This window comes from Pelophylax lessonae, assembly GCF_965119305.1.
Source record: "Pelophylax lessonae genome assembly, chromosome: 4".
Lineage (NCBI taxonomy): Eukaryota > Metazoa > Chordata > Amphibia > Anura > Ranidae > Pelophylax > Pelophylax lessonae.
This window is the reverse complement of record NC_138771.1, coordinates 578,907,560-578,929,551: the sequence shown is the minus strand read 5'-3', so window position 1 is coordinate 578,929,551 and position 21,992 is coordinate 578,907,560. Positions and strand designations below refer to the sequence as shown.

Sequence of the window (21,992 nt, the reverse complement as noted above, 5' to 3'; positions counted from 1 at the left end):
TGACAACAGTGCTCCTCCACAGATACAGTATGGGGATTGGCCATGATTATAGCACGTCTGTTACTAGATTTCCAGGTGAAAACAAGGGAACAGAAATCTGAAAAAAGAGAACTAATGCAGCCACCATGTCTACAGCCTAGCAAGCTGTAATATATTATATTTTTGTATATGATATGCTTTAATCTGTGTATATATTACTGAATTTCTGATGTTTTTCCATTAGGAACAGGACTATCATTTCAGCCACCTAGTATAGGTAAGTACTTGCCCTGGATTTCTGTAGAAGAACAGAAATGAAGTGACTGAGAAAGGTGTATCTGTACAGGCCAGAGGCCATCTCCAATCTCAAGTTTTGCATTACTGTTGACAGGTTGAAGCACTCATTTGTTAAATCAAACTTGTGCTTTGCCCATGAAGGTCAATGTGATGAGTTCTCTTTAATATCGATTCCACCAGCTGCTAACGTTTCTTATAAGCACTGAAAAATGTATGTAGTGTTTTAAAGATAAAATATTTATAGCAGTGACATGCAAATGATTCCATCATGCAATCATTGTATCTATAAACTCTTGTTATCAGTTGTTGTGCAAGTTGGGTAGATGGCTCTCTACTAAAAACAGTAGTAAACCGCATAAAAAAATAAAAACAAATCGGGCTCTGGGCTTAATGTGCTAGTATGCATTGCATACTAGCACATTATGACAGCCTTACTTGAAAATGAAGCCCTCCAGTGGCATGCTGTCACCATTAAAGGTGCTTCCATTTTCTTTCCGGGATCACAGGCTTTGGCAATATGAATGCCGCGCCGGAGTCCTTGTTTACGGCAAACCCATGCCATTCCTTCAGAACGCATGCACCGGTGACATCACCGACTGCATCTATAGTAAATATTTTTTGAGTGGTGGAGATATTTACTGTAGGTAAAATTCATACATGAAAGTTTACTCTTAATTTAGGTTGTGTCTGGGCTATAAACAAGTGATCACTGGTGTGCAGAACTGTGCAGGGGCATAAAGAATTGATTTACATGTCTCAGTCCAATTTTTAAATACTATATTTACGTTCTCATTTACCAAGGTGTCTGAAATAAGAAATGATCTATGTTGTTCATATACAATCCATGTTCGTGTTCCATCCAATCTATGTTAATTTAAGGATTTCTTATGAAAGATCGTTCTATAAACATGCATGATTCTTACAGCTGGATGTGTATGTTTATTAGAAGGCGCTTGTCTTATCTTGGAGAAATATGAGCAAACATTCGTGAAAAATGACTTTGGCCATTTATACTGTAACACCCTACCTCTAGGTGGACAGGAGTGTCGGAATAATCATCTGTCTATTTATCTAATCTTCTATTTGTGGTTAACCCCACCGGAGACTCATGTCACAGTGCAATGTTCTTTGTGAAATGTTGCAGAGCAGGTGTAATGACGTGTATAAGACACTGATAAATGTGGCCCATTGTGTATAGATGAATGCAATGGGATGGCTTTGACGTGTTGCATTGGTTACTATATATTCAGTACATATACATCATAAATACAGCTTTCTTTACTCTTTTTTTAAGGGCTCGATTTCTCATCTGCAGCTGTAAATGCAGCATTTAAGGACTTGCCAGGTAAGACACTAGTATAAATCTTAAAGTGACACTAAGCAATTTCCTTTTTCTACAAACCTAATCCATAAACATCCACTACTTGACTTATCCCAGTCAAGCCTGCAGACAGCAGTAGGGCTATTATATGGCTGTATGATCAGTTCCTAAAGGGCTTAGTCTCTCTAGCAGCAGATAGCAAATCCCTATAGCAGCAGCTCACCAGTCCCAGCATTATTGCAGCTCAACATCCAGTTACACACAATGACCAGTCCACTCTCTGCTCTGCACCCAGGTGACTCTAACTGTCGGCATTCCCAAGCTCAACACTCAATGGTGGTGTGCACTGGAGAGCAATGTGCACTCTCCAGTCTTCCTCATGGCAAGAGGAAGTTGTGTCCTTTGCAGTCTGGGAAAATGCAGCTCTTTCCCCTCCTTCTGGCCATCTCCCACTGGGAAATGCAGTTCTCCTGGCCATCTTCTACTAGGAAATGCAGTTCTCCACTGGACTACAGTTCCCACAGTGCAGTGCTGCCTGACTGGGTCTATTAAACTTCTCCTGCTCGGCAGAAATAGCTGTAAACCAGTTCAGCACAGCAGGGTAGCAGCTGCAGTCAGTGTTTCTCTCACTTTCTTAGCCAAACATCCGACTACAAAAAAAAAAAAAAAACAATACAGTATAAAGGGAGAGGAAAGAGAGACACTGATATCTCTGGGATGGTTCAACCTCTAGTGCACACCCTTACAGTCCTAGAGGCATTAGAAATGATGGAATTTCTGCAATTTTTTAATAGGCAACTGTTACCTTGATTGAGAGTGAGTTTTTTTTATCTGATAAAGTAAGAATGCTGGCTGAAGAATACCCAGGTAAAGGTAAACACGCATTATTTATTAGGAAGGATTGCTAAAGAAGGGAAAAAAATGGCCTTAGATGACATTTTAGCTTTTAGTTTCCATTCAATTTTTCTTAGCTTTGGAGATGGAGTAAGGGAAGGGCTGGCATCTCTGTCAGTTTTTAATTACTGCTTTTTCTGGGGGTATTTAATTTCACTTTCTGCCCCAATGACAACTTAAAATGACCAAGGGTATAATCTGTTTTACCTCTACAACACAGTGTTTTCTTACATGTTACAATCTGATTATACAATTTTTGCACATTCAACTTTAGATTTACCAAAACAATGTAATATGAGGACTTACCTTATCTATCTAATACATTTACATCTAATCAGGTAGGCACTTGCACTGCATAGTTGTTGGTAGGTCTAAAGGAGAAAATATATTCAGTTTGTAACATGTGTGGTGAGCTTTAGAGAGATTTACACCCTCTATAGCCAAAAATTTAGTGGACCAGGAACACAGACAGTAACAAAATATTAATACAGGTTTGAAGCTTTCAATACTCTACTAAAAGGGGCATTAAAAAAATCAGTAGTGCACTTAGAATTATGTACAGCTGGCCATAGGTGTGTAATTAGAATTCCTGTAATGGTTGCTCACCCCATGTGGTCATAGTGCAGTGCAATTCCCATTATGGTTTGATATTATTATACATCATTTGGACAACTTACCATCACACCTATACTTCCCTTCTGAACATCTTTAAAATATAATGGAACACCTATTGTGAGCCAGATCTTCTTATCCAACATCAGTACTTGACCTCACAAATGCTCTTTTGGCTGCATTGACAGAAATTTCCACAGACCTATTTCAAATCCTTGTACGAAGCCCTTCCAGGGGTGTGAAGGCGCAAATAGGTGTAAAAGTCCGGTGTCCATAAGCTTTTGCCCATATAGTGTATGTCATGATTTAGCCTGCAGTGTTCCTGCCTGTGTAATTCTTACCACCTTCCTGCTGTTCTTCTCCTAGACCTGTGATTCCATTCACATGTGTTGTGTGACTTGTGTGCTCACCTATGGGTGTTACCAGCTATTCTGTGGGTTTATATTTCCTTTCCATTCTTTCACTTCCTGGCCTGCCGCTCAGTTTGTTTCTCTATATAAGACATGCTCAGTGCAGCCTGTGTTGCCTGAGCAACTTCCTAGTTCTCTGAGCTCATGTTTGCTTACTATTACATGTATTCAGTATCTGACTCCTGACTTCGGCTTTGTCTACTGTTTGTGCTTGCCTGCCACCCGCCTTGACCTCAGCTTGTTTCCTGGATTTTCTTCTGTCTTCTGCAGTGTGTACCCTGCTCATGCGAGTGGTCTTCACATCTTCAGCTGGGTGTGCCTGGTGGCTGTGATCTGGTTCATGCTTGCTGCAAGTCCATCCCCACCATCAGGGGCCCTGATGAAGAAGCAGGCTGAGGCTTAGACTCTATGCCCTGGGGAACACCGAGTTGGTGACCTACAAGGGCTGGACTCACTATCACTGAAATGTGACAGTGGAGCTGTAGAGGAAAAAAAAGCACTGCAGGTTGGTATGTACACAGTAGGAACATAACGATCTGCAATGAGTAAGTAAAGAGAAGAGGTGTTGAGGATTTTGGCTGATGGAAATCTATCTTCATTTATTCTATCTGGATTGGTTGGACTGTTACATATTTTGGGTCAGTGAATTACTAATCTCTACATTTCATCTCTTTGTCTCTAAGATGCACCAATCAGTAAAAAGAATAATGGATCAGGATGGATGAAATTAGTCTTGGTGATGTGCTTCATTCTTATATTACTGATGTTCACACTTATAGCCAGCATTATGTTCATCTATTGTGAGTATTGTTCTAAAAGCAAATTTCTATATCTAATCGTTACTATGCTCAGGGTTTTAATGATGGATTCAGACCACTGTAGATTAGACTATGAATAGATTTCAAATAAAATAAACAAAGTAATTTTTATTTAGAAGAGAACCTGAGGGCAAAAGCATTGGGGTGACACACCGACATTCCAGAACTGCAGATTACACTAGGAGAGCACAGATGTCACTCTAACAGTTGGTCCATTAAGCTCTGTTTATTGGGAGTGGTGGACAGTGGTCACGCTGACATTGAAGCTCTGGTGAGTGCACTGGGAGAACTACTTTCTACCGGTGTCATTTGAAGGATTGATCTGTCTTGTAGTGCAGGAGGAAGCTGGGCAATTTAAAGGGAGGAGAGGCTCTCTTCCCAGCTAACCACCCCAGCATAGCGCATGCTGCAGGGGGCCTCTAATGCCTCAACCTTGGCCTAGCCATGTTGGACAGCAAATCATAAGGGTTGTAAAACAAATTTGGGTTAATTATTATAATAGTTAATACAGTCTCAGTAAATAACAGGTTTTGTAAGATATATATTTATGTATTTAATTAAATAATTATGTGCAAATCTGGTCCAAGTAATTATTTTGCTTTTCCTTAACACCAAGTTACAGAGCAGAACTCAGCCGTAGTTAGTGTCAGGAAGAAATAAACAGCACTGGGACGTGACCTATTTTCAAGCGTAAAATGGGGGAAAAAACCTAGGTCTAACTATTCTTAAAAATGATCCCTTCTCCCTACCAATCTTGCCTAACCTGTATAAAAAAAGATCTGTACACTTAGCTATTTTTAATTTGCTGCATTACGGTCATGTGATTCTGCAGCTTGGAATTCCGGGAGCCACAATGCCACCCATAGGCTCTCATAGCCCAACTGTTGTCGGTGCTCCCTCCCTCCTCCTGCAGCAGCCACTCACAGGATAGCTAAAGCTGCGGGTTTACGTGACCGGACCAGAGCAAATAAAAAATAGGTAAGTATACACATTTTATTTATATGGGTTAGGCATAATAGGAAGGAATATTTTAAGAATAGACATAGTTAAGCTTTTCTTCCTTTAAAGGATAAATCCAGGTAAAACCTAACTAACGGTAAACCTGCTCTGTGCCACAGTCTAAGACTAATCTATATAACCCTGTAAAGCAAAAATCACTATACTTACCTATTCTGCAGCCGATCTGGTCTGGTCTCCAGAGATGGAAGCTCTGTGCAGGAGAAGACTGACAACGGCTGTGAAATGAATGTGAAGTGACGTCACCCATTGATTACTATAGGGCTTCCATTGTCGATTGCCTTTCCTGCACTCGCTTCCATGCTAAAGCTGCCACTGACAGCTCAGCGTGGGACTGGACCAGATCAGCTGCAGAATAGGTAAGTACAGTTATTTTTGCTTTACAGGGTTAAATAGATTAGGTTTAGAATGTGGCACAGAGTAGGTTTAGCATTAATTAGGTTTTGCCTGGACTTATTCTTTAGGTAATGACTGTACATCTGTAAGGATGGTTATATACAAACTTTCCAAATAAAGTTAATAGCAATGACTCAGCTGACTCATAGAGTTCAGATGGAATGATGAATGTGTACAGTGGTCGCTCGAAAAATATAATATCTTTCTTACAAAATATATATAGGGAAGAATTAAAAACTGCAATGGACCTACATTTGTGCAACAGTGATTTGATATTAAAGCGGAGTTCTGCCCCCCCCCCCCTCCAAAAATTAAAAAGTCAGCAGCTACACATACTGTAGCTGCTGACTTTTAATATGTCGGCATCGCAGCTGATGTTTCTATTGGCTGTTAGATACCGCCCCGCCATTGCCGGTAGGCGAAGAGCTCTGCGCTCGGTAATTGGCCACGAAGCAGAGGGAGGAGTAGGGGGCCTGAAACTCTCACGAGCCTCGTCGCGGTGAGGTCCAACGGAAGTGAGGACAGGGTACCTGTCATAAACAGGTACCCGCTCCCCCCCTGAAAGGTGCGAAATGTGGCACCAGAGGGGGGGGGTTGGAGGAGACAGATAAGCGTAAGTTCCTCTTTTGAGTGGAACTCCGCTTTATCAACAGGCTTATCTGAAAATGGATACAGGCATACTTTGTGTGAACTAATTGATTTAAATATATAAATATATATATATATATTATGATTTAATTTTAGATCCCAGTATCTCCAATCAACTGTCAGACATTAAAAGGAATGGTAAGTAGCACTACAGTGTCATATACAAACTACAGAGCTGATATATAAAAGTCAAATAAAAATCAAAAAAATCCTGCGCTAAACTAGCAAGCAAAATTGTGAATGTGCAAAATTGTGATGGTGAAAGCAGCTGGAAACACTTGATCAATAGCAAATCAACAAAATATAAAACGAAAATAGTGCAGCGCTAACAAATATGGTATAACCATACAGTGTATAAAATAAGTAGAGTTGAATACACAAAAAATTGATAAGAGATAAGTAAGATAAGAGATAAGTAAATCAGTGAAAATGTGATTAAACGAATGAACACAAATCAAAAAAGTTCATAAGTGATCCAATAACAAAGCACAAGTCCCAGAAAGGTGATGTCAGAGCGGGAGGCTTGAATCCTAAGATAAGGTAGGAATACACCCGTGATAGTACAGTCAAAGTGGCAGCTTACCAGAAGCTGAGGCCTCCAACTTAATGGAACGGCCACACACGCTTAGATGTAGGACCCAGTGTAACACATCTTACAGGAACCAGGAAATCAAGAATGCTCTGCTACACCATGTGTGGCTTATGGACTCCAAGGATGATATCACATGTGTATGGAGGGAAATGAGAGGCACATAGCGTAATCCCATTAAAAACACATAAGACGTTTATTAACAGATTGCACTTACAATGAGCCGGCTTGGAGCAGGCACATAAAAAGACAAGGCAGACCGCGGCGTCCCGCGTGTGTAAGTCAAAAAGCCGGCGTCTATGGGGCGTGACAGCTGTGCATCCGGTACCGCCCGACCGGTTTTGTCATACGTGACGTCGTCCGGAGCGTGGTTACCGGACGCTGCTATCACACCAATAAATCCCCCAGAGGTGGTGACGCATCCGCACCAGAGACCAATCAGAAGAAGTGAGGGCGGAAGTGTCACACATGCACATGACGATGTAAGGGAAGGAGCAATCTTATTGCTACCTCAATGTGCAGTGTTAGCCTATTGTAAAGTGCAAATGCATTACTAGTTGCACCAATAAGGAAGCAAAAAAGAATAATAGACATGTTAATACCTATATACACATCAAAAAATAAATTATATTTATTCAATCTTATTTAAAAACAGAAAAACTACCAATTATAGGAGATTAAAAAGGCTCCATCTAGTGGCCAAATAAATGAGAATAAATCCAATATAAATTAACACATGAGGATTACAGATAATCATCAGAAGGGTGAATGTGTGACACTCCCCTAACTGATAAAACAATGCATAAATCACATAAAATACATCATGTTAATATATGAATAAAATTGTAAAATATAATATAAAATTATTAAAATAATTTTTATAAATTTTTATTAAAGCCCCAAATATGTTACCAGATAAAAATACATATTAAACCAACCTATAAATTGTGATGTCATAATTAGTTGTTGTTAATGAAACAATTAATGTCCCATTCGATATTTAAACCGTAGGGGAGATATGTTTTAAGGATATACATCCACCGAGTTTCGGCACGGGACAATTCTCTTTTAGTGTTTGACCCCCGCCAGTTAGGAACATATCGGTCGAAGGCAACAAACAAAGTATTTTGAGGATTTCTCCGGTGACATCTATCAAAGTGTTTTGAAACACTGTGACCGGGGAAACCCTTACGTATGTTGGCCACATGCTCCCCCATCCGTATCTGCATGTTGCGCAAGGTACGACCAATATACTGCTTGCCGCAACTGCATTGGAGCATGTAGACAACATTCGGTGTAGAGCATGTGATAAAGGAATTGATGGAATATTCCCTTCCTGTACTGTTGGATTACATTTTTTCTATTTTCCTCCCTTTAAAGGAATTTAAAGTGCAGATATTACATTTTTTGCACGGGTAAAAGCCCTTAAATTCGGTAAAAAATAACGGTCTAACAGGGTTTTCTAACACATTCTGGGCCACTTGATTCCTCAAAGGAGGAGCTCCCCTAAAAATGATGTTTGGTTGTTCAGGGAGTGCTGGACCCAAAATACGATCATTTTTAACCACTGGCCAGTGTTTACGAATAATTTTCTTAATCACGTGATGTTGTGTAGAAAAGGAGGTGACAAAACAATTTTTAAAGGACCCTTCATTCGAACTATGACAGATGCTTGGAGCCAATAGGGTTCGTCTTTCTAAGTTGGCAACCTCCCTGATAGTTTGGTCTAAAGTGTCATGTGTATAACCTTTGTCAAGGAATCTGGTTTTTAATTCTGTTGCCTGTGTCAGAAAATCATCTAAATGCGTACAATTGCGTCGTAAACTCATAAACTGTCCCTTAGGGACAGCCTTTAGCCATGAACTGTGGTGGCAGCTGTCCGTAGGGATAAAACCATTACGGTCAGTTTTTATGAAAAACGTAGAGGTGATTCATCTGCCTTAATGGTAAGGTCGAGAAAGTTGATCTGTGTTGTACTACTACTGCAATCCAACCTGATTCCTCTGTCATTCATATTTAAGTTTGACATGAAGGAATCAAGAGAAGCCTGGTCACCATCCCATAGGAGGAGGATGTCATCTATATACCTCCGCCACAGAATGAGCTGTGGCGGTCGGTCCCCATAGATGACATCCTCCTTCCACTTGGCCATGAAGAGATTGGCCAGACTGGGAGCAAATTTGGCTCCCATGGCCACACCGCGGTATTGTAAATCATATACCCCGTTGAACCAAAAAAAATTGTGGGTCATAGCAAAATTAAGTATGTCCAAAATAAAACATTTTTGTTCCCTCTCTAGATCGCTGTTCCTATCTAGATAATATTTGGCCGCTTCTAATCCCTGTTGGTGAGGGATAATGGTGTACAAGGATGTGACGTCCGCTGTACCCATGATACAACCCTCTCTCCACGTCACATTATTTAAAATGTTAAGAACGTGGGTAGTATCTTTAAAGTAAGAAGGCATTTGAACCATTAGTGGCTGAAGGAACTCATCAATGTATTTTCCAACGCGGGAACATAGGGAATCAATCCCGCTTATTATAGGGCGTCCCGGTGGCTTTATTGGGTTTTTATGTACTTTCGGGAGAAAGTAAATGACTGGTAACCGGGGGGCTAATGGATCTAAAAAAGTTTTTTCTTTAGTAGTTAAAATACCATCATTATGTGCTTTATCCACAAGGAGTTGTAAATCCCCTTTAAATTTAAAAGTGGGAATGCCATTCAGGATTTTATAAGTATCCCTATCTCCCAGAATGTTGTTCATCTCAAGGACATAGTCATCCTTGTCCATAACGATAAATGCCCCCACCCTTGTCAGCCGGACGGATGACTATGTCCTTGTGTTCACACAATGTCTGTAGGCCTTTATGCAGGGCATTGTTAGTAGGAGGTTTTTTTATTTTTATCTGTTCGATGTAATTTAAGACAAGGTCCCTGAATACCTGAACAGATGATGACATCTTCCCTGGGGGATTAAATAGGGAAGCATTTTTGAGAGAGGTGTGTGTAAATTTGTCATTATTCACCATAGTGCAGGTGGGGTTAGATATACGACGTCACGTATGACAAAACCGGTCGGGGGGTACCGGATGCACAGCTGTCACGCCCCCTAGACGCCGGCTTTTTGACTTACACACGCGGGATGCCGCGGTCTGCCTTGTCTTTTTGATGTGCCTGCTCCAAGTCGGCTCATTGTAAGTGCAATCTGTTAATAAACGTCTTATGTGTTTTTAATGGGATTACGCTATGTGCCTCTCATTTCCCTCCATACACATGTGATATCATCCTTGGAGTCCATAAGCCACACATGGTGTAGCAGAGCATTCTTGATTTCCTGGTTCCTGTAAGATGTGTTACACTGGGTCCTACATCTAAGCATGTGTGGCCGTTCCATTAAGTTGGAGGCCTCAGCTTCTGGTAAGCTGCCACTTTGACTGTACTATCACGGGTGTATTCCTACCTTATCTTGGGATTCAAGCCTCCCGCTCTGACATCACCTTTCTGGGACTTGTGCTTTGTTATTGGATCACTTATGGACTTTTTTGATTTGTGTTCATTCGTTTAATCATATTTTTACTGATTTGATTACACTTATCTCTTATCAATTTTTTGTGTATTCAACTCTACTTATTATGTACACTGTATGGTTATACCATATTTGTTAGCGCTGCACTATTTTGGTTTTATATAAAAGTCAAAGCCAAAACCTAGGCAGATATACAAAAACACCATATAATGCAGTTGTTTATTCCTTAAAGAGACCTTGTCAGGGTAAAAACAAATTTAATTGGCGGTGCACTCTGGAGGTTTGGCTGCATGCTCATGTACTGACATGCCATGTTTCTGGATACACACGTGCCGAAAAATGTCAAAAAATGGTCAGTCCTGCAGGACAAGGCCCAACTTTAGAGCTCCTTGCCCAACAGAAGCTGGCCTCACAACTGGCTTCTGTTGATGGAGTATGCTGGAAAGCTAGCATCTGATCAGTTGTTGAAGCCAACAGCTACGGCTGCTGATCAATGTGTTCTAGCAGGGTGGGGGGGTTCAATAACTCTGCCTTATTGAACAGTCTAGGGGATGTCTTTTTAAAGTGAATTTGCTTGTAGAACTGGTAACAGAAGGGATTTGGGGTCATGTGGGATCCTCCAAAATGGGAGGTATTGCTAGCAGAGAACACTTCTCACTCAATAACAATAGCAAAAGTGTAAGTAGATGAGAACAGGCCACAGGTTCATGGCTTGGGACCATGAAGTAGCTTTAGCACACATAAAGGCAGACAGGAACAGTCTACAAGTTCTCAGCTGGGGATCATAAAGTAGCTTTAGCACAAATAAAGGCAGACTGAAACAGTCTACAGGTTCATGGCTGGGGACCATTAAGTAGTCCACAGGAAAAAAGGCTCTACTCACAGGATCCTGAAGTAGCATTAAAACTGGTACAGCTAAACTGGAATAGTCTACAGGTTCATAGCTGAGGACCATGAAGAACAGTAGCTTTAGCACAGGAAAAGAGGCTCTAAACATAGAATCCTGGAATAAATCAGTTCATAGGAGCCGCCTCTTGTAGAGTAGTCCAGCATCCAGTCCAAAGTGCTCCAGAGCAAGAAGCACCCCCTCCTCAGCTCACATATCCATTCCTTCAGGAGGGAAAAGACAACCTCCTCAGGGTTCCAGACTATTTAACAGCACCCTAGCCACTATCTGGACATACCTCCCCAGGGATTGACTAGGCCCTGCTCAATATTCAGGCTGGCCATTTGAATTATTCCTCCCTAACCTCCAGAAACTTCTTCTAGATGCAGGAGAAAGCAGTCAAACTCCAAGCATGCGAAGCCCTGAACAGACCAGACTAAAGAATCACTGCTCTTCAGACTACAGAAGAAGCCAAAAACTAAATGTATCTAGTAGCCTAACCAGTAGGATGCTACATCAATATATAAGAAGATAACTTAAAAAGTTAGAAAATGCAAATCTGATTTGTGTACATACAAGAACACCAGACTCCAAAGTAATTCAATGTAGCATGCTTTCAGGTGTTTGTGTATTTCTAAATTGTTTTTGACTTGCTGCTGACTTCCTTTCCCTTGCGTTATCTTTAAATTTGCTTTCCAAATGCTTGCAAAAGCAAGTCGAGAGCAAAAGTTAAAAGAAAAAAAATGGAGGAACAAAGCATTAGGATGTCATTACATGAACCCTTCAGTATGACATCGTCACTGTATCTGGGCTCGATGAACATGTGTCCATGTTTCTCAGGCCTTAAGAATTAATATGACTATCTAGCATTTTTAAGGTTTGTGAACTTGTGATTTTATAGTGTCTGAAATCGAGGCAACAGCCAGGATAGAAAGGGATATCGGGGCTGAAAACCTGAGACGAGTGAATCAAACTTTTGGTAAGCAAATTAATACAATTTTTTACACTCCTTGCTTCAGAGTCTAATCTGGTACATAAACAGCATGTACAGTAGGCCTTATGTTTTTTTTAAAGGGCTTGAGATAAAATGGTGATGCTCATACAAATTGCTTATAGTCTTGTATAAATTTTATTATCTTTTGGATTAAAACTCTGGCTTAACCACTTTACCACCGGAGGATTTTGCTGTCTTACGTCCAGGCCACTTTTTGCGATTCGGCACTGTGTGAATTTAACTGACAATTGCGCGGTCGTGCGACGCCGTACCCAAACGCAATTTACGTCCTTTTTTTCCCACAAACAGAGCTTTCTTTTGGTGGTATTTGATCACCTGTGCGATTTTTACTTTTTGCGCTATAAACAAATAAATAGCGTAAATTTTGAAAAAATAACAATATTTTTCACATTTTTTATATGAAATCCCCCCCCCCCCCCCAAAAAAATGTAAAAATCAACATTTTTTAAAATTTTTGGCCAATTTGTTTTTTGCTACCTATGTTTGGTAAAAAAAATCACAATAAGCGTATTTTGATTGGTTTGCGCAAAAGTTATTGCGTTTACTAACTAAGGGAAAGATTTCTGTCATTTTTGGTGTAATGGTGGCGATCTGCGATTTTTTTTGTGGGACTGCGACATTGCGGCGGACAGATCGGACCCTTGACTGACATTTTTGACACTTTTGGGGATACCAGTGACATTACTGCAGTAATCAGTGCTATATATATGCACTGTTACTGTAAAAATGACACTGACAGGGAAGGGGTTAATTTTATTGGAGAGGGAGGGGTTAATGTATGCCTGGTGCTTACTAACGTGTGTGGGGGGAGGTGACTGAGTTATTGCAGGGTTATATGCTGAACCCTGCAATCTGACCCTGCCTGTCACTTAGGAGATCCGCCCGCTTGTGTTTACACAAGCAGGCGGATCTCCACACTCGATTCCCCGACGATCGGGGAAGAGCAGCGGTGATCGCCGCTGCTCCTCCCCTGGCCCGACTCCCGCTGTGACTGAATACAGCAGGAGCGAGCCTCCGGCGGAGCGCGCGTCGCCGAGGAAGGGGAGTGTCTGGCGACGTAGGTCCACTTTGCTGCAGTAGAGCTCTAGTGAGCAGTCGGCAAGTGGTTAAATTTAATTCCAAGTGATTGGAGATTTGTGTTTATTTCTAACAATTTTCATACAAAAGGCCTAATATTTTTTGTTGTCCAACCAAGATAAAAATTTGTCTTGTTCTACATCTTCCCAAAACAAGCCAGACCTGAATCTGAAACAGAAGTTATGTCCCTATCATTCCTATATTCTGGGCCAAGTCATGAACTGTGGTGGCAGCTGTCCGTAGGGATAAAACCATTACGGTCAGTTTTTTTGAAAAATGTAGAGGTGATTCATCTGCCTTAATGGTAAGGTCAAGAAAGTTGATCTGTGTTGTACTACTACTGCAATCCAACCTGATTCCTCTGTCATTCATATTTAAGTTTGACATGAAGGAATCAAGAGAAGCCTGGTCACCATCCCATAGGAGGAGGATGTCATCTATATACCTCCGCCACAGAATGAGCCGTGGCGGTCGGTCCCCATAGATGACATCCTCCTTCCACTTGGCCATGAAGAGATTGGCCAGACTGGGAGCAAATTTGGCTCCCATGGCCACACCGCGGTATTGTAAATAATATACCCCGTTGAACCAAAAAAAATTGTGGGTCATAGCAAAATTAAGTATGTCCAAAATAAAACATTTTTGTTCCCTCTCTAGATCGCTGTTCCTATCTAGATAATATTTGGCCGCTTCTAATCCCTGTTGGTGAGGGATAATGGTGTACAGGGATGTGACGTCCGCTGTACCCATGATACAACCCTCTCTCCACGTCACATTATTTAAAATGTTAAGAACGTGGGTAGTATCTTTAAAGTAAGAAGGCATTTGAACCACTAGTGGCTGAAGGAACTCATAAATGTATTTTCCAACGCGGGAACATAGGGAATCAATCCCGCTTATTATAGGGCGTCCCGGTGGCTTTATTGGGTTTTTATGTACTTTCGGGAGAAAGTAAATGACTGGTAACCGGGGGGCTAATGGAACTAAAAAAGTTTTTTCTTTAGTAGTTAAAATACCATCATTATGTGCTTTATCCACAAGGAGTTGTAAATCCCCTTTAAATTTAAAAGTGGGATTGCCATTCAGGATTTTATAAGTATCCCTATCTCCCAGAATGTTGTTCATCTCAAGGACATAGTCATCCTTGTCCATAACGACAATGCCCCCACCCTTGTCAGCCGGACGGATGACTATGTCCTTGTGTTCACACAATGTCTGTAGGCCTTTATGCAGGGCATTGTTAGTAGGAGGTTTTTTTATTTTTATCTGTTCGATGTAATTTAAGACAAGGTCCCTGAATACCTGAACAGATGATGACATCTTCCCTGGGGGATTAAATAGGGAAGCATTTTTGAGAGAGGTGTGTGTAAATTTGTCATTATTCACCATAGTGCAGGTGGGGTTAGATATACGACGTCACGTATGACAAAACCGGTCGGGCGGTACCGGATGCACAGCTGTCACGCCCCCTAGATGCCGGCTTTTTGACTTACACACTCGGGACGCCGCGGTCTGCCTTGTCTTTTTGATGTGCCTGCTCCAAGTTGGCTCATTGTAAGTGCAATCTGTTAATAAACGTCTTATGTGTTTTTAATGGGATTACGCTATGTGCCTCTCATTTCCCTCCATACACATGTGATATCATCCTTGGAGTCCATAAGCCACACATGGTGTAGCAGAGCATTCTTGATTTCCTGGTTCCTGTAAGATGTGTTACACTGGGTCCTACATCTAAGCGTGTGTGGCCGTTCCATTAAGTTGGAGGCCTCAGCTTCTGGTAAGCTGCCACTTTGACTGTACTATCACGGGTGTATTCCTACCTTATCTTGGGATTCAAGCCTCCCGCTCTGACATCACCTTTCTGGGACTTGTGCTTTTTTGTTATTGGATCACTTATGGACTTTTTTGATTTGTGTTCATTCGTTTAATCATATTTTCACTGATTTGATTACACTTATCTCTTATCAATTTTTTGTGTATTCAACTCTACTTATTATATACACTGTATGGTTATACCATATTTGTTAGCGCTGCACTATTTTGGTTTTATATAAAAGTCAAAGCCAAAACCTAGGCAGATATACAAAAACACCATATAATGCAGTTGTTTATTCCTTAAAGAGACCTTGTCAGAGTAAAAACAAATTTAATTGGCGGTGCACTCTGGAGGTTTGGCTGCATGCTCATGTACTGACATGCCATGTTTCTGGATACACACGTGCCGAAAAATGTCAAAAAATGGTCAGTCCTGCAGGACAAGGCCCAACTTTAGAGCTCCTTGCCCAACAGAAGCTGGCCTCACAACTGGCTTCTGTTGATGGAGTATGCTGGAAAGCTAGCATCTGATCAGTTGTTGAAGCCAACAGCTACGGCTGCTGATCAATGTGTTCTAGCGGGGTGGGGGGGGGGGGGTTCAATAAATCTGCCTTATTGAACAGTCCAGGGGATGTCTTTTTAAAGAGTATTTGCTTGTAGAACTGGTAACAGAAGGGGTTTGGGGTCATGTGGGATCCTCCAAAATGGGAGGTATTGCTAGCAGAGAACACTTCTCACTCAATAACAATAGCAAAAGTGTAAGTAGATGAGAACAGGCCACAGGTTCATGGCTTGGGACCATGAAGTAGCTTTAGCACACATAAAGGCAGACTGAAACAGTCTACAAGTTCTCAGCTGGGGATCATAAAGTAGCTTTAGCACAAATTAAGGCAGACTGAAACAGTCTACAGGTTCATGGCTGGGGACCATTAAGTAGTCCACAGGAAAAAAGGCTCTACTCACAGGATCCTGAAGTAGCATTAAAACTGGTACAGCTAAACTGGAATAATGTACAGGTTCATAGCTGAGGACCATGAAGAACAGTAGCTTTGGCACAGGAAAAGAGGCTCTAAACATAGAATCCTGGAATAAATCAGTCCATAGGAGCCGCCTCTTGTAGAGTAGTCCAGCATCCAGTCCAAAGTGCTCCAGAGCAAGAAGCACCCCCTCCTCAGCTCACATATCCATTCCTTCAGGAGGGAAAAGACAACCTCCTCAGGGTTCCAGACTATTTAACAGCACCCTAGCCACTATCTGGACATACCTCCCCAGGGATTGACTAGACCCTGCTCAATATTCAGGCTGGCCATTTGAATTATTCCTCCCTAACCTCCAGAAACTTCTTCTAGATGCAGGAGAAAGCAGTCAAACTCCAAGCATGCGAAGCCCTGAACAGACCAGACTAAAGAATCACTGCTCTTCAGACTACAGAAGAAGCCAAAAACTAAATGTATCTAGTAGCCTAACCAGTAGGATGCTACATCAATATATAAGAAGATAACTTAAAAAGTTAGAAAATGCAAATCTGATTTGTGTACATACAAGAACACCAGACTCCAAAGTAATTCAATGTAGCATGCTTTCAGGTGTTTGTGTATTTCTAAATTGTTTTTGACTTGCTTCTGACTTCCTTTTCCTTGCGTTATCTTTAAATTTGCTTTCCAAATGCTTGCAAAAGCAAGTCGAGTGCAAAAGTAAAAAGAAAAAAAATGGAGGAACAAAGCATTAGGATGTCATTACATGAACCCTTCAGTATGACATCGTCACTGTATCTGGGCTCGGTGAACATGTGTCCATGTTTCTCAGGCCTTAAGAATTAATATGACTATCTAGCATTTTTAAGGTTTGTGAACTTGTGATTTTATAGTGTCTAAAATCGAGGCAACAGCCAGGATAGAAAGGGATATCGGGGCTGAAAACCTGAGACGAGTGAATCAAACTTTTGGTAAGCAAATTAATACAATTTTTTACACTCCTTGCTTCAGAGTCTAATCTGGTACATAAACAGCATGTACAGTAGGCCTTATGTTTTTTTTAAAGGGCTGGAGATAAAATGGTGATGCTCATACAAATTGCTTATAGTCTTGTATAAATTTTATTATCTTTTGGATTAAAACTCTGGCTTAACCACTTTACCACCGGAGGATTTTGCTGTCTTACGTCCAGGCCACTTTTTGCGATTCGGCACTGTGTGAATTTAACTGACAATTGTGCGGTCGTGCGACGCCGTACCCAAACGCAATTTACGTCCTTTTTTCCCCCACAAACAGAGCTTTCTTTTGGTGGTATTTGATCACCTGTGCGATTTTTACTTTTTGCGCTATAAACAAATAAATAGCGTAAATTTTGAAAAAATAACAATATTTTTCACATTTTTTTATATGAAATTCCCCCCCCCCCAAAAAATGTAAAAATCAACATTTTTTAAAATTTTTGGCCAATTTGTTTTCTGCTACCTATGTTTGGTAAAAAAAAATACAATAAGCGTATTTTGATTGGTTTGCGCAAAAGTTATTGCGTTTACTAACTAAGGGAAAGATTTCTGTCATTTTTGGTGTTTTTTTTTTAACGAGTAATGGCGGCGATCTGCGATTTTTTTTGTGGGACTGCGACATTGCGGCGGACAGATCGGACCCTTGACTGACATTTTTGACACTTTTGGGGGTACCAGTGGCATTACTGCAGTAATCAGTGCTATATATATGCACTGTTACTGTAAAAATGACACTGACAGGGAAGGGGTTAATTTTATTGGAGAGGGAGGGGTTAATGTATGCCTGGTGCTTACTAACGTGTGTGGGGGGAGGTGACTGAGTGACACAGGGACAGATCGCAGGTTCAGCTATGCTGAACCCTGCAATCTGACCCTGCCTGTCACTTAGGAGATCCGAGCGCTTGTGTTTACACAAGCAGGCGGATCTCCACACTCGATTCCCCGACGATCGGGGAAGAGCAGCGGCGATCGCCGCTGCTCCTCCCCTGGCCCGACTCCCGCTGTGACTGAATACAGTGGGAGCGAGCCTCCGGCGGAGCGCGCGTCGCCGAGGAAGGGGAGTGTCTGGCGACGTAGGTCTACGTCGCCAGACGATAACGAGCCACTTTGCTGCAGTAGAGCTCTAGTGAGCAGTCGGCAAGTGGTTAAATTTAACTCCAAGTGATTGGAGATTTGTGTTTATTTCTAACAATCTTCATACAAAAGGCCTAATATTTTTTGTTGTCCAACCAAGATAAAAATTTGTCTTGTTCTACATCTTCCCAAAACAAGCCAGACCTGAATCTGAAACAGAAGTTATGTCCCTATCATTCCTATATTCTGGGCCAAGTCATGCACGCTTAGCTACAAAAAGCCCCAGGACTAAGCTGTGTAGGCATGTTTTTGTTGTTTAGCTTTGACTCAGTGAGACATGCAAACTTTTGAACGGTGGACCTGCCAGCCATATTTTTGCAGGGCTTGTCTCAATACTGCTCCGTCTCTCACCCGCTCCATCTCCCACCCACTTGATACCGATCCGTCTCTCACCCACTTGCCGTAAGTGACACCCGGGTGATACTGCTCTGTCCGGCATACGATCTCAGGGGTCACGTGCCTGGTCACGCCCGGCATGACCACGTGACCTCCGAGATCGTCATCGTATGCCGGACGGAGCGGTATAACCCGGATGTCACTTACGGCAAGTGGGTGAGAGACGGATCGGTATCGGGTGGGTGGGAGATGGAGCGGGTGAGAGACGGAGCAGTATTGAGTGGATGCCGAACAGAGCGGTATCACCCGGGTATCACTTAAGGCAAGTGGGTGAGAGATACCGATCTGCCAGCAGATCTGCTGATGTGGAATTGCTTATATCTTTAATTTGTACATATGTGAGTGGCATATTCAATAACATTTGTAAACGGAATTATGCTATGTGACATCATTTTACCCTTACATGAGCAATATTTGGAATACCGACAATATCGGCCATTTCCGGGGCCGATACAGATATATCGGCAAAAGTCAATATCGGCCCTCAATATATCCCCCGATAATCGGTCGATCCCTACTATATATACAGTATATACAGTTTATATTCTCAAACAACAAGACAGGAATTGCGGTTTGAATAAATAATAAATTCTGCCAGTTGTGATGCACGTTCTTTTTGCTGGGGTGGGGAGTGAGCTACGTCAAGTAAAATTTGAGGCTGGACAGAACTGAAATATCTTTTTATGGTAATGTGATAATCTGATTATAAGATGTTTTTTTTTTTTTTTTTTTCAGGAAACAAAATAAACAGCCTTGAAAAAGAAATCCTGTCTATTAAAAGATTTGCAGGTAAGTCCTAAGAGACAGTAAGCCATTTTTATAGCTGCTTTGAAAAATACCATGCCTGTGTTCTTTCTGATACAGGCGGTCCCCGGGTTACAAACAAGATAGGGACGGTAGGTTTGTTCTTAAGTTGAATTTGTATGTTAGTTGGAACAGGTACATTTTTTAAGTGTAACCACAGCCAACATTTTTTTAAAATTTTGGATAGCACAGGGAAGGGGTAACACCCCTGTAATGTTTGTTTTGCTGTCTGTGCCCCTCAGAAGATTTAAGTGCCGGTTCACACTAGGGCGACCTGTGAGGCGACCTGGTCGCCTCACAGGTCGCCGCAGGTCGCCTCCCATAGGGAAGCTGCGGACCCGTTCTAATAGGAGCGACACAAGTCGCTCCGACCTAGAAAAAGGGTCCGGAGCTTCTTTGGGGCGACCCGGAGGCGACCGCCATAGACTTCAATGTTATGAAGTCCGTGGCGGCCGCTCCGAGGTCGTGGCGCGCTGCGCGCACTGCGACCTCGGAGGTCGCGGTGCGAAGTAGCGTCGCTGCAGTGTGAAGCGGCGCTTAGAGCTGGTTCACACTACCACTACCAGAAAGTCGCCCCGTGACTTGAAGAGACTTGTTTAGAGACTTGTTTAGAGACTTGGAAGAGACTTGGAAGAGACTTGGAAGAGACTTGTGCACTACTTTGAAGAGACAGGCGACTTTGTCTGTGGGGAATGCCTGGCTAATCTCTTTCTTCTTCCTGGAAAGTCTGATAACAAGTCGTGTCAATTAAGATAAGGAGGAGACTCCCATTGAAGTATATGGGACAGTCGGATCACAGGTCGCCTCAAAGTAGTACAGGACCCTTTTCTGAAGTCGGAGCAACTTCAGTAGTGCCAATTAAGACGGCACTGATTGATTAACATTGCTTTTGTTATGTCAAGCTACCTGGGGCAACACAAGTCGCCTCACAAGTCGCGCTAGTGTGAATGGGCTCTTAATCTCACTTTCTGTCCCTGAGACAAATAAATTATGAAAATTTTGGGTTGTTTCCCTTCCTAGGGGGAGATTTCCTCTCACTTCCCATTGTCTCCGTCCGTTTGTAAGTAGGTGTTGTATGTAAGTCGAATGTATGCAACTCGGGGACTGCTGGTATAACTGATTGAAATCCAGAATCTAAGCTGGCTATATACAGTACATGTCAGTGGCAGCTTTCTTCCCTTAGGGTCCTTTCACACCTGTCCCTTCCGCCAACGGACTCCGTTCTGCTCAGCGGGGGATTGATCCGCCGACCCCCGCTGAGCAGGCGGATGACAGCTCCGTCTCGGCTCTGTGTGCTGAGACGGAGCTGTCAGATCCCCGCTGTCCTCTATGGGGGAATCGGATGAGAACAGACCGCCTGTCCGTTCTCACCTGATCCCATCCGATCCGCCAGAGGGATAGAAAATAGGGTTTCCATCCGTCCGGATTTGACAGACAGGATCGGATCGGATAGCAGTGGGTGTCAGCGGAGATGTGTCCACTGACATCCGCTGCCCCATAGAGATGCATGGGGCATCCAATCAGGTCCGCCTGAAAACTGACAGGCGGATCTGATCGGACCGTATGTGTTAAAGGGGCCTAAGAGTCTGTAGAAAGTTTTGAATCTTCTTTTTATATCTGCTTGTAAAGAATGCTGAATATTAAACCTAACACAAAGTCATTGTAACCATAAAATAATGATTTAGATCACCTATCAATCCCTCATATGAGACTAGTGCATACAATAAGTGTTTCTATACACTGGATGATAGCAGAACACTGGAAATCCCCATCGTTTCCCTCTTTCCAACTCAAAACAAGAATTAATGCAATCAGCCTCATGGAAAAAAATCTTTCACACTCTTTAGAACTCTACCCACTTCTATGACAATAAATGGGATCCCTGCTTTAAACATATGGAAATTCTACTCCAACCAATTTAATTCAGATAATAACAATCTTGATAAGATGTGGATCCTTTGCCTTAAATTACTTTGCGGAGTAAAGATGCTGTTAGAAATATACAATATACTGTGACACCAACTACTAGATATTTCTTCTATTTTTATCTGACTGACAACTACAATGGTTCTGTTAATAGGCTATATATATATAGATAGGATATAGGCTATATATCCTATATATCCTATCTTTTGTACCCTGATAATAATCTATTTGTAATACCATGCTTGATGATATACAATGTTCTTTTGTACTACCATTTTTTCTCAAATAAAAAGTTTGTAAAAAATAAATAAATAAATAATGATTTAAAAGGAAAAATACGGCATTTGGCTACTAAATGGCGCTAAGTATCATAGAAATATCCTTTGATACTTAGTGCCATCTAGTGGCCAAATGCAGTATCTACATTTTTGTATCT

General features: G+C 41.8%; 1 protein-coding gene across 1 annotated transcript in view; it reads left to right on the top strand.

Annotated features, from left to right (window-relative positions):
* Positions 1-21,992, top strand: part of LOC309554830 (uncharacterized protein) — a 69,101-nt gene that overhangs the window by 16,847 nt on the left and 30,262 nt on the right. Inside the window, exons 5-10 of the mRNA XM_082256548.1 lie at positions 224-256; positions 1,571-1,621; positions 4,197-4,313; positions 6,489-6,530; positions 12,298-12,375; positions 19,562-19,615. Coding sequence (XP_082112674.1) covers positions 224-256; positions 1,571-1,621; positions 4,197-4,313; positions 6,489-6,530; positions 12,298-12,375; positions 19,562-19,615 — 375 coding nt within the window. The remainder of the gene's footprint in view (positions 1-223; positions 257-1,570; positions 1,622-4,196; positions 4,314-6,488; positions 6,531-12,297; positions 12,376-19,561; positions 19,616-21,992) is intronic.